Source organism: Argentina anserina, chromosome 7 (genome assembly GCF_933775445.1).
Source record: "Argentina anserina chromosome 7, drPotAnse1.1, whole genome shotgun sequence".
Lineage (NCBI taxonomy): Eukaryota > Viridiplantae > Streptophyta > Magnoliopsida > Rosales > Rosaceae > Argentina > Argentina anserina.
Window position 1 is genome coordinate 5,981,450 of NC_065878.1, and position 13,294 is coordinate 5,994,743.

At 36.7% G+C, this 13,294-nt stretch overlaps 3 protein-coding genes across 4 annotated transcripts in view; all 3 read right to left on the bottom strand.

Moving 5' to 3' along the window:
- LOC126801498 (membrane-bound O-acyltransferase gup1) overlaps nt 1–13,294 on the bottom strand; it is a 178,711-nt gene that overhangs the window by 47,846 nt on the left and 117,571 nt on the right. The window lies entirely within an intron of this gene.
- LOC126801497 (calcium-dependent protein kinase 1-like) lies at nt 3,217–10,181 on the bottom strand. Of its 2 annotated transcripts, XM_050528864.1 has the most exons (8): nt 10,056–10,181; nt 8,994–9,971; nt 6,884–7,027; nt 6,604–6,756; nt 6,066–6,181; nt 5,139–5,306; nt 4,649–4,873; nt 3,217–3,623 (listed from the first exon to the last, which is right to left on the bottom strand). In XM_050528864.1, the coding sequence occupies exons 2-8, from the start codon at nt 9,775–9,777 to the stop codon at nt 3,516–3,518; spliced, it is 1,698 nt and encodes a 565-aa protein (XP_050384821.1). In that variant the 5' UTR covers nt 9,778–9,971; nt 10,056–10,181; the 3' UTR covers nt 3,217–3,515. The 2 variants fall into 2 exon arrangements, with proteins under 2 accessions (XP_050384821.1, XP_050384820.1); XM_050528863.1 differs by lacking the exon at nt 10,056–10,181 and having other exon boundaries at nt 8,994–10,015.
- Nucleotides 11,561–12,740, bottom strand: LOC126803462 (uncharacterized). Its single transcript, XM_050531268.1, has 3 exons — nt 12,351–12,740; nt 11,864–11,976; nt 11,561–11,657 (listed from the first exon to the last, which is right to left on the bottom strand). The coding sequence occupies exons 1-3, from the start codon at nt 12,738–12,740 to the stop codon at nt 11,561–11,563; spliced, it is 600 nt and encodes a 199-aa protein (XP_050387225.1).

The following is a 13,294-nucleotide window of genomic DNA, read 5'->3' on the forward strand; positions in this document are numbered from 1 at the left end:
GTCAAAATCCTACAAAAAAAAGGAGGTCAAAGTCAAACCACAAAAAAAGAGGTTAAAGTCAGTCCAAAAAAAAAACAAACAAACCGATTGCAAGAAAGTATGACCACACTTGATTAATCAATGATTCATTGATTATCAAACCTCCTCTGCGTCTGAAACCGCACCTCTCTCTCTCTCTCTATCTATCTCTCTTGCGGCAGATCTGATTGAGCAGAGTGAGGTCGAAGTTGAGAGGCTTGATCAGTTGAAAGCAAGCAGGATGAAGGAAATTGCATGTAAGAAGCAAGGGGAGCTTGAGGAGATTTTTGCTCGAGCGCACATAGAGATAGATACTGAAGCTGCCAGAGATAAGATTTTGGAACTCATTGATTCTGGGAGTGTTGAGCCTACTGAGTTACTGGCTGACATGGATGATCAGATAGCAAAAGCAAAGGATGAGCCTCTCGGCGGGAAGGACCAGTAGGTTGATAACTCCTACAGACCTGACTTGAAGAAAGCAGCCCTTGCTAGAATCAGTGTAGTTCACAGGAGTCTCAAGGTGTCAAAATCTGGTGCCTTAGGGGAGATGAGGACCAACAAAGCAGTTTGTGGATGAAGATTATGAAAATGAGCTTGAAGCACCAGCTGGAAACTCTTGTGTGTTGAACTGACGATTACATGGGATTAAATATGACTTTATGGGACATTAGTCAACAAATAAGCAGTGTAAAGAGAAAAGAAAATGCATGCAGAATGCAAAAGCATGCTCAAGTAGACAAACATGCAGCTCATTAATGCAGGTAGTGAAAAAAACCAACATTGCTGAGCAATCAATGCAGCTCATTAATGCATGCAGAGAAAAAAAAAGGCCAACACTACTGAGCAATCAATGCAGCTCATTAATGCAGGCATAGAAAAAAAAGCCAACAATGCTGAGCAATCAATGCTAGAGATGAATTGTCAGTGATCATCAATAAATGCTCAAACCATGCCAAATTAACACCATATCAAATAAATCGACGGGAAAATCAGTAATTTTCCTTTGTGACAAACTAAATCTCGGAAGTCATAAGGAAAGATTACTACAAAATTTGCGGAGTCCCGGAAGCTAGCTCCACAAATTCTCTAAATTAAAGTACATACTTCAAGCTGCGCTTTCGGCACGTGACGACGACATGTCTGCAGCACGACTTGAAGTGGGTGCATTTGTAGACACAAGAAATTTAATGAAGTAAATCATTTTCATTAAATGATTAAATCGACCAAGAACACGACAAAATTGCACACGTGGCCTAAAAGTCAACAAAGTCAGTACGTACCCGAATAAAATTTGCGTCAGCACATAAACGGATGATCGTAATCAAAGCTACGTGATTCCGACTTTAATTGGAAATTAAATGTCATTGACGATCGAAATGGTAATCGGACATTTGATTAAATTAATAAATTTCTTTACGGTTATAATTAAATCAATTATTTGAATCTTGATTATTTAAATTAATCAAAAAATACATATTGATTTAATTATACAACTAAAAAAATATTATTATTTTAGTGTCATTAAAATATTCTATAAAATAAAATATTCTTGACACTATAAATACCTCTTTCAACATAAAGAGATGGGGGATTTTTTACATTGGAGAAGAAGAGAGCAATATCACTTTCGAGAAATCCCGAAGTCTCCTAAATCCACAAAGAATCATCAACCTACCAAATCGCTCGTTCTTCATCAAATCCAAACTCAAGTCTACGAAGAATCATCAAGCTACCAAATTGCTCGTTCTTCATCAAATCCAAATCAAAACTCAAGTCCACGAAGAATCATCAAGCTACCAAATCGCTCGTTCTTCATCAAATCCAAATCCAAATCCAAGCTCAAATTCTCAAGATCAAGTGCATGTCACCCTTGAGCCAAATCACATACGGAGATAGAATCAGAGGAGTTCACAAAGATTGTACGCGCTTGATTATTAATAAATTACATTTTATTTGTACACGTGTCTGCACTCTTGTTTGTTTTCAGATTCTCGTTCTACAAGATCTTCTGGTCCCAAAAGAGAGACTGGCCTGCTAACAGAATCTCAATAGCCTTTAGAGTACTAGTGTAAAATAATAAGAGTAGCAGAGACTGGAGAACCAAGTGGTTTCTGATACTAGTTTTCATTGTGGTTATATGATTGAGAGGAGTTTGATGTGTCTGAGTTGGTGTGATATGGATCCAAATATATGCCATTAATGTAACTTTGTATCTAATTGTTTCTTACTAACGTCATCTGCTATCTGTATGTCTGTTTAAATTTCCCCATGTTTATGATAAAATACACAAACTGGTCTATTCAAAATTTCTCTGAATTTGATAGTCTTCCAGGTTCTAGAAAGCAAATGTTTAATTGTGTTTGATTCTGCATGGCAAGCAAAAGTCATGAGAATTGAAAAAGATAATCGTCTTTGATGTAGAAACCCATAAGATATGAACATCATTCTAGAAAACCAAATAGTAAATTTGTTCTCATTTCTCAACAATATTGCCATATCTGTTGAAGGGACTAATGTAAGAGCATGAAGCGACTATTATTACAAGAACTGTCAGATCTCCCACCAGAACCAACAACACTTTCTAATGTCAGGAGGTGAAATGTGCCAGCCTAGAAAGACTGCCCAACGTTTAGCAGCAAAGCCATTCTCGGGCCCTTTGGGGTGTGCTTTCCCGTGAGCTGCTGTAACTCCAGAAGGCACCCTAGTAGGGGATGATATCTTCCCCATCACAAACCATGGAAATCAAACTTAGCCCCTACGGTGCAAAGGTTTGTTGATCCTAAGCAAGCTTCATACAAAGCGATTGTCTTACAACGAACAACAGTTTCTGCACCAAGGAACAAATTAACATCCCTTGTTGCCTATACCCAGAATGACACATTATCAATAACCACCAGCATATCAATTTTGGACTGAAATCTTCCAAGGAAAGGAAACTATCCTCCATGTCAAATTATTACTGCCTTTGACATCAATGAACTAGGTAAGCACATTCCACATTATTCAGCTGCAAAACAACTGTTCTATCTTCTCCATCCACATTATTCTGCCGCCTTTGTTCAACGTCCATATCAGATGTAACATATAAGGAAACAAGCTAAAAATGAAGATATAGGGTTACAAGCCCCAACATTTGCACAATACTCTTGAAAACTCACAATAACCGGAGTTGATTGGTTAGAACTTGGGGTTGGTGTATTTAAGGTACAATCATTATGGATATACTGATCATTGATATAGAATTAAGAAATTGTAATACAATATAATAGTACATCAAAACTTTCTTTCTCACTGTATACAACACAGAAAGGGCGCTTTTGTTTCAGCTGCAATATCCTTTCACCATGGAATTAAATAAATTCAGACATCATGACTGAAATTGCTTTACTGCAAATTGGATGAGTAATTAAGTACCATTCTATGCAATCTTAAAAACTCAAAACAATGAGAAAGTAAGTTGAAAACCCTTTTGCTATATATGAAACTCAATTCCGAGCTTATCTGAATTTAATACTGAAGCTACTTTGCAGTCCCTTCTTGCCCGGGCCAACAAAATTTCCTTTTTGCATCATAGCCACAAACTCATTGTAATCTATGCGCCCATCCTGAAATAATAAATTAACATCAGTAAATCTCACACTGTAGACAAGATCAAACATTTAGCCTCACCAAAACTATCCCCATATTTTGACTAACAACCGCTCCTGAAGGTGTGATATAAATAGCTGAAAAGCCATAAATAACCCCTATACACATCAAATTTGCTTGGATCACATTCAAACCATATCACATATATGCCAGATGATGTGACATTTAATCATTGGTCTTACATTTGTTTAAAAAAAAATCATTGGTCTTACAAGGTTCCCTCAGCATTGTCAAATGGTTAGCTGCTACATCAACTTCTACATCAAATAATTTGAATGTAGTACAAGAATATGCTCTCTTTAGCATTACTTGGGCATCTTATAAAAAATATTTTAGTAAAACAACAAATAAAAAAGAACTGGTATCCAAAAACAAAGAAACCAATCATTATTGTTATACTCAACACTGACAAGTAAAAGATGATGAAAGAGGCTTTGATGGACATTGAAATCGTTAGCTGTCTGAAATCAGTTAAGGGGATCAACTAGGCCAAAAGTCACATTCTTGCAAAGCAAAACGAAACATGCAGTTAAAAGATCATAGAAGCAAAATACTAACAGGATTTCAAGCATATCTTTTTTATACTGGCATTAGCCATTTAAAATAGGTCAGATTTCATGTCCTTCCAAAGGAAAATATGCAGTTAAAAGATCATACAAGCAAAATACTATTAATAGAATTCCCAAGCATGTCTTTCTGAAACTGGCATTAGCCATTCAATTGGCAGTATTCACATAGTTCAATTTATTAATAGTGCATTGGCGCCTATTTGTAATATAAAAAAAGGAAACTAACACGGATTTGTCATTATAAAACACTTCTATACCTCACTCTAACATATCTAAGCCTATATGGTAAAGAACTTCCTACTGAATAGTCTATTAGAAGTCGCACATTTGTTGTGCAAGGATTGCAATTCAACAGACTACATACCATCCTGATGCGATATAAATGCCGTATTATTAACAAAAAAACTACTTACATTATCCTGATCGACTTCACTTATCATTTCTTCGAGGCGAACATCCTCTACGCCAAACTCCTCACAAGCTAGTTGAAGCTCATCTTGAGTAATGTAGCCACTCCCATCCTTATCAAAGTAGGAGAAAGCTGCAAACAGATGATCTTCTTTCTCTATTTTGTTTAGATGCAATGTTGCAGCAACAAATTCCCCATAATCAATGGTTCCGCTATTATCTACATCTGCCTGCAAATCAGAGAATATGTGTTTAATGATCTTACACCTAAGAAAAAAAAACACAAGAAGAAGAATCAGCATGCGCATCTCTATTCCAATACCAAAACACACACACGAGTATCTAGTTAAACCATCCTCATGTGCCTCATGTGTTTAGCTCCTTCTATTCCAGCATTAATATTAACATAAACCATTTATTACACTTGTATGACAATTTTGATACTACAGCGATTGAATCGTAATAGATGAGAAGACTTCAACATCAGATACTTACTGCCTGCATCAGATCATAAATTTCTGACTCCTTGAGAGTAGCACCAAATTTTTTCAGTCCAGCCTTAAGTTCTTCAAAAGTAATTTGGCCACTGTTGTCAGTGTCTATCATCTTGAACATTTCTTTCAGGCCAGCTATTTCTTCTTCAGATAAGCTCTCAGCAATAACCTGCCCAAACAATTACAAACTATCATTACCTTTTGATAAAGAAAATCCAAATATAATATGATGTGGGGGCATGTGTGAGAAGCTCTATGTCAACCCTCAAAAGCAATCTACTAAATCACTCACAGCTCGTAGCCTGCTGTTTTCTTACTAACCTAGGATATATATAGACACACACACACACACACAATGACCATCCAACCAACTGGGAGTGCAACTCAATTATAGGGCCAAACTTCTTAATCAGCCTACAAAAATAAGCTTTATCAAAATCTATTTGGTTATCTTATAAAATGACCAAACAATATTTGATTTGACTAATTTTTGGTAAGAATGCTTCTTGAAGGATGACCTAAGAGATGGATGGTGTTAACCATTGGGTTACAGGTCTGGGGTGAGGGCACTCTTATTTTCATTAATTTTTTTTTAATAGGGAGGGTCCTTTCTTGATGGTCCCTATGCAAACACAATTGTTCCATGCCATCACTTTACCACATGTCAGCAAACTCTGCCGAATTGGAGCTGTTGATTATTACCAAAACCATTGTGTTTGTTTGAACACAATAAATTTTAGAGACCCAAAATTGAACTGTTGGACCATCGAAATGGATTGCATGGTGGGCATACATGCAATCCCTTAATTTTGGGAAACTGAGGGATCACCCGGCTGTATATCTAATGTGTGTGTGTGCTCGCTCAACAAGCCAAACATTGAGAATTTTAAAGGTCTAACAAATGTGTCTGGCATGTCCAAATTCTCACCATGATAGCCATTTTCTTCAGCTTGTTCATAGCTGAAAACTGCTTTAAGCGACTTAATACTGCAGAATCAAGAGCTTTATCAGGAGCAACACCATCAACTTGCACCCATGGGTGGCCTGAAAGGAATGAGAGTCACCAGATCAATCAAAAGATTATGCCATAACTAATTCCTGATTAGGATTATGTTTATACATCTTGAAAAGCTATCAATTACAGAAGCAATCTACTCAGGCTTTCTTAGAAGTTTAAAGAGCAAAATCCAACTTCAACTCACATATTACGGAGTTAACATCAGTGATTTCACAAAAACACACACACACAATATAAAGTTCCTTTTGCCAGGAAAGAAGACACAAATGATAAGACTACCAAATGAAAATAATGCATTTTCAATGAATCTCCGAATTATTATATCAATTGGACCTCAGGAAGCTTTGATGAAATGTGATTTCTGTAGCGACAAAAAAATATCAGATTTTTACAAACAATCCTAAAATAAAGAATAGAAAAACAAGCAAACATAAGAAGGAAGTCTCACACAAAACTTCATGTGCAGTCAGCCGCTTTCTAGGGTCTCGGACAAGCATTCTTCTTACTAAATCTTTGGCACCATCAGAGATACTTGGCCAGGGATCTGATGTAAAGTCTAGCTCACCGTGCAAGACCTGTTCAAATATTCCTTGCTCCGTTTCTGGTGGAATCACAAGGAAGAAAAGAAAATTTTGGAAAGTTAATACATCAGATCCTTACAGTGCGGTAATAAAGCACAAGAACAAGATCACACAAAAAAGATATAGTAGCACGTCAACAGTTCCCACCGGCCCAAAATGGAGGCACCCCACTTAACAAAATATAAAGAATCACTCCCGCGCTCCAAACATCTGCCTCTGGACCATAACGCTTTCGTAAGACTTCTGGAGCAACATAATATGGGCTTCCAACCACATCACTGAACTTTTCTCCTGCAAAGATACAAGCAAAAAAAATTATGGTAGAGTCTTTTTAATCTTCAATTAGTCATATTATTTGATGAGAAATTTAAAAAAGATGAATATGGAGTCAAGGAGCACAAAACAGCATGTAACTACCATAACTAACAATAATCTGGAAACATCAGAGAACTCTTAATATATGTATAATAGTAGCAGCAATGCAGTAAATATATTGTTAAATCCTATACTAGCCATATGTAATCCATTCTAGAAGTTAATATTGCTTTGGTCCTCATTTTGTATTTCACTGATAGAACATATAGTAAAACCATCACTTCTGGACACAAAATTTCCATAATGCAATTTCGTACTTCCATTTTCAGCAGTCACCAGATTTTTACCCCCAAGAGAAAATTTACATATTAATGTGTTCCCACATCTTATCCATAGTGTATAGGAAATTAAGTTTTGAGGGAAAAAGAAAAAAGAAATCTTGTAGCCAAATTTATTAATATGAACATTTGCAGGAAACCTTTAACATTGGACATATGCGTTTGTTTAGTCATTACATATAGAAACACTCAGAACACTTGACAAGTAACCCTTAGAAGGATGAAGTGTCATAGAAAGTTATGAAACTTGATAGTTGAAACTTTTAATGCTAAATATGAAATGATGAATGTTCATTCTTGGTACCACAAGCTTGCCATCCTGGTCTCACCTCAAGCTATACATGCTATTGAATGTAATAGAAAACTTGATGCAGAATCAGCAAGTATTATCTAGAATGATTCTAGGAATATTTTATGTTCCAGGATTTAATGTTTACATTGATTAAATAGGTTATTTAGTAGTATTAGGAGTTGTCTTTCCTATTTGTTTTAGTTATAATTCTAGTTAGTATATATATGAGCTTTGTATTGAGTTAAAGGTAGATTTGAACATTGAGATTATTGCTTCCTTAAACCTCCGGTTCTCTATCCACTTCTCTCTTCTCCCTATTCTCTTTCTGTTCTCTTATCTTAATCCCCTATTCTTTCTCTGTTCTCAACCCTCTTCCTACCCTCTGTTCCTATCCTCCTCCGCTCCTACATCAAAACTTAATAAGGTTCATACCAAAATATGGTGATACTTTTGGTGGTGATGAATAAAAGCTGCAGTTTGTCGAATTTTAAGTACAATTTTATTTAAGAGAGTCACACTTTATAGAGAAAGATTACCTCAGGTTAGTTAGGATCCTCAGAAAGTTTCATTTTTTTGGTAGGGTGGTTATTAGATAATTTTCTTCTCTTTTCAAATTCTGAGTCCAAGGAGCTTTTGATACTATAATTGATGATTACGACCTGTCATCTTGATTATAAAAATAAATTCACAAAATTGATCACTCCACAGAATTTAAAGGTTTGATTTAAAATCTCTTTCTCTCATAAAATTAATTATATTCATGGAATTTAAGTTAATTTGTTAAAGTGATTATTCTTGTTTTCTTTTGTTTCCTTTTTGTGAAATCTAAGCTGTGCACAAGTTTATATGAAACATATCCTACATTTGATCTTTGCCCCTGCAATAGCTATCTGATGATACCAATTAAAATTGTAACCAAACTATAGTCCCAAAAACAAAGGGAATCAAATTATGTTTTGAATCTAGAATCAAGTCTTTACAAAACTTTGAAGACTGGAATAACACTTCAAAATCCTTATTCACCTTTACAAACGACTGAAACGAGACACCAAAACCTTACTTTGGTGGCCCAGTTACGTATGTTAGAAATGATTTCATCAGAGACACGTTACAAAAGCATATGACTGTAGAACAAATGAAAAGTTCCGGCCAAAGGCTTAAATATTAGAATGTGATTGAATATCTTACACAACCAATGTTCTAATACTGGTGTTGTAAGACATTTAACCTTGAGCATCATAAGCTCATAACTAATATGGCATAAATAGTAAGAGTTTTAACAAAAGCGCACTGTCAAAGATTCAAAAATTACCTGGCTTAAAGAAAATAGATAATCCAAAATCAATAGTTTTAAGAAGTGCATCCTCCTCCTGACTGACAAATAGAAAATTCTCAGGCTTAAGGTCTCGATGCATAACTCCTAGTGAATGGCAAGCTTCCACAACTCCGACTATAGTCCTAGTGAGCTCAGCTGCCTTTCTTTCTGTATAATGGCCGCGCTGAATAATCCTATCGAAGAGCTCACCTCCTGCACATAATTCCATAACAACATGAACTGCAATAGCATCCTCATAAGCACCCTTTATGGATATAACATTAGGGTGGCCTGCCAGATGATGCATTATCTGAATTTCCCTCCTCACATCCTCCACATCATCCTCAGTGATCAACTTCCTTTTTGCAATCGACTTGCACGCATACTCTTTCCCAGTGGCCTTCTCCACGCACAGAGTCGTCACTCCGAACTGCCCCTGTCCTAATTTCCTCCCCAAACTATAGAACTCCTTTAATTTGCCGGTCCTTGTTTGCAACACTGACCCGGCACGAAGCCCTGCACTAGGGACCCTCTTCATCTGCGGCGGCTTCTTGGGCCTGGAGGGTTGCTTTGGCTCAGTTTCAGGTTTTGGTATGGTGACCTGTTCCGGCGGCTTGTCTTGAACAGGAAGAGGTGACTGGGGTTCTCCGGGCTCATTGACAGTTTCTCCATTTGTATGAACAGAGTTGTCATCCGGCAAAGGGGTCCGCCACATTGCAGCAGAGACTGATTGGAAGAAGCCATTCCTGGAAATGTTGGGTCCAACACAAGTGTTCCCCATGATCAATTCCGAAACAGGATACCAGCAAGATCTAAAGCAGCACTATCAACAACATGCATAAGATCCAACTCTCGCGCACTGAATCTATATCCGGGTCAAACCCATCTAGATTCAGCCAGCAGTTATACGGCAGAGATCAAAACCAACGCAAGTGGGAAAGTGAGTTGAGCAAGCACACGATCGGACATGAAAGCCTGTTCGAGACGAGAAGAAAGGTCAACAGCTGGAGGAAAGAACATGGAGAAGAAACCAAGTGAGTTGCAAGAAAGAACACCGACCTTTAGAGTGGTTTGGATCAGAGAGAGAGCGAGTGCAAGTACGAAGATGAGAGACGAAGCAAAGCAAGAAGAGCAGAGGAAAAGGTCCACGGAGAAGAAACCTATCAGAAAGGAACGAATGAGCAGCAGAGTAAAATGAGTAGAGAAGGGTATTTACGGAAAAAGCCAGGCGGGGACCGGAGACGAAGTCAATACTTGGTCAAGTTACAGTAAAGACCCCGCAATAAGTAAACGCGTTGTCGCCGCCAACTTCAATCACCACGGGTTTCTCGGTTCTACACTTGTAGTCGTGTTTTGTTTTGCCCAAGCATTTCCACATCATGTCCATTTTAAATAAATTGGACATGATACGGAGCATATTACAAGTCTGGTGGATGATTATTGATTTTACTTCTCTGAACTTCATTCACATGCAATGACAATAGCAGGATTTCGAGATGTGTAGCATGTTCCGGAGCACCATAGAGTTCTCCTCCACATGAAGTCATCAATTTTATCACGTGTCGTGCTAGCAAAAAGGGGGGGGGGGGAACTTAATAAATATACGGCTGATACTGATTGGATTGATATTTAAGAGGCTAGTAGAATGTTGGGTGATAAATTTAGGTGGATAGATTAGATTTAATCCTTTCCAATTCTACATTGCTCAGTTGCTCTCTAAGTTTTTATTTATTTTTTAAATCTCATTATGATTCAAAATTCTTGTTCACCAAGTTTGGTATGAAATATCAAAATATCAAACAGTTTGCAACTTGTACTTCATTTGATGTAACACAAAATTTTCTAACATTTCAAAAAAAGATATATGATTTTATTTTAGCGTAACATAGACATTGTTGGACATCATAAAAATTGAGACTGGAATTTTTATTAATATTACTTTACTTTATGGCTTTGGCCTTTGAATTCTCGTTCTTATGGAGTTTCTCCGCTCCTTGATTTTCCTTTTGTTCATGTCATTGCATGTGCCCCTTTCTTTACCTTCTGTCTCTCTAAATTCTTAGTAATGGTCTGACCGCGGCGTATCATAGGCTCTTTTATATTGATGTCATTAAGTGTGTAATTTAGCTTTCTTGGTGTATTGATGTACACACTATCCTCATGTTTTTGTTTTGCCTCAGCAATGCACTAGCTTTCTTGGTCTTAACATGAATACCTTTATACGGATTACTAAGATTTATTAATTGAGCAGAAGTTGGGTTTGACCTTAAATATGAAAGGGCAGTCTCTTAGGGCACATTTGTTTTCCCGGACTCTCTAATTCTAGAATAAGTCTTTGCTTAGTCTCGGACTGTGCTGGCTCGGATTAGGGTACAGTAATTTTTAACCCATGTTTGGTGCAGTCTCGGACTAACGAACATAATTAGTATAATAGTCCAGTCTCACGTTTGACAAACCACCATGCTAAATAAGTTTTGTTACTGAACTATTTTTTTGAATTTTAACAAGTCGTATTCAATAATAAAATAATATGTCATTAATAACACATGTTCATATAAACAATCTTATTTCTTGATTTGCATATTTTCTGTAACAATTGGCTTATAATGGAACAATCTTCTCACATTCTTCACCTTATACACAAGTAAGCAAGCCAACAATCTGTCAATTAAAATGTTCTTGATGATTATAAGTAAGCCACAAGTTCATACATACGTAAGCCACCAAAATCAAAATAGAATAATAGTTTACATATATAAGTCCAAAGTGAGACACGAGCTTAGTGCATATTGGTATAACCCTCATGCCCCCAAACTTAAAGGGCAAAAAAAAAAAGTATTATGAGAAAGAAGTGAAGTGAGCAGCACTGAAGATTTGAAAGATGAGAAAAGGATATTGTATATACACCAACTTCAACACACTTTTCTGCCCCATGAATCTTCACAAGCATTGCAAGCAGTTGTGCCTGGTCAGGAGACACCTATCCAGACAACAGTAGATCGTTACTTTTCCACACACAAACTTGTCAAACAGGCTGTGCCACATTCAATTTGAAGATTATTAGTCATTGTACACTGGTATAATGGAAAAGCAAGTTCCTACTCAATTTTGTTTGAAACAATTACATGAACTTAAGTGTTAAATTCCCATCACAACTTTTCTCAGGATAATTCTTAGAACTCTAATCTATTATAGAAGGGTTACCTTTGAGTTTTAACGATTAGTTTCAAAAGTGACCAAGAGGTTTTGGATGCCTCAAAAGCCTGTTGTTTCATTTTCCTATCCAAATTACCACATTTATCAATCTGCATTTGACATAAAAACTCTATCCTCTAATAAGTAGCCAAGAAATACTGAAAAATATGAGGTCCCAATGAACGTATTGGTGTCGAACACCAAAACAAAAATTAACAGTTCGAGTTGAGTTACCTCTGGCTCTCGTACACTCTCAAGGATGTAATCATAAAGCTGCGGAGTAATACTGATAATCTGCTTGTTCCTATACGTTTTATCATCAGCAACAACAAATGCATTAGTGGCACAAACACTTATGATCGTCTTCAACTTGATCTTGCGTCCTCTGTAGCCAATGCCACCGCTATGAAACTTCCCAGAGGAAATAAAATCAAACTTCAGTCGTGGTTGCACAGATATTTGCGGAAGAGTCACCCTTTGACGAGCTAACATAGGCCACCGATAAAACCCCACGCTCGTGCTCCCTATAAACACAATGCAACAGAGCATAATGCAAGAGACTACACAAAACAAGTTTACACCATCAGAAAAACAGATTAAATAAACTCCCAAATGAGTGAATGTAGTGCAAAACTAAAATGTAGACACTCTCTATCTCTCACTTTTCTCTTGGGCATTTCTACAAACACCTTGTGTGCATTACCACAATTGAAAACATAAGCAAAACGAACACTACCACACTTCACTACAACACATGTCTTGCCTGAACAAAACAATACCTGAGATTTTGATCTTCTGGATATCAATATATGTCAAACCCACATACAATTGTATTGTTATTAGTCCAAAGTTTGAACCTTTACACCCTACGAGGTGTATAATTGTTACAATTGAACAAATTGAACTTCAAGCTTAGTTTTCATGACTTTTATCAAGTCCCATAAAAGTTGTGGCAAGAGGGAGTGAGGGAACCAAAACACACAAAGAATTTCAAAATAAATATCCCTTAGTATGAGCAAAGAGAGATCAACAAAAGAAAAGACTTGAGAATGAATCAGTATACATCAAAGTCATGTAAACAAAGTGCAGAGATTTCCAGAAGT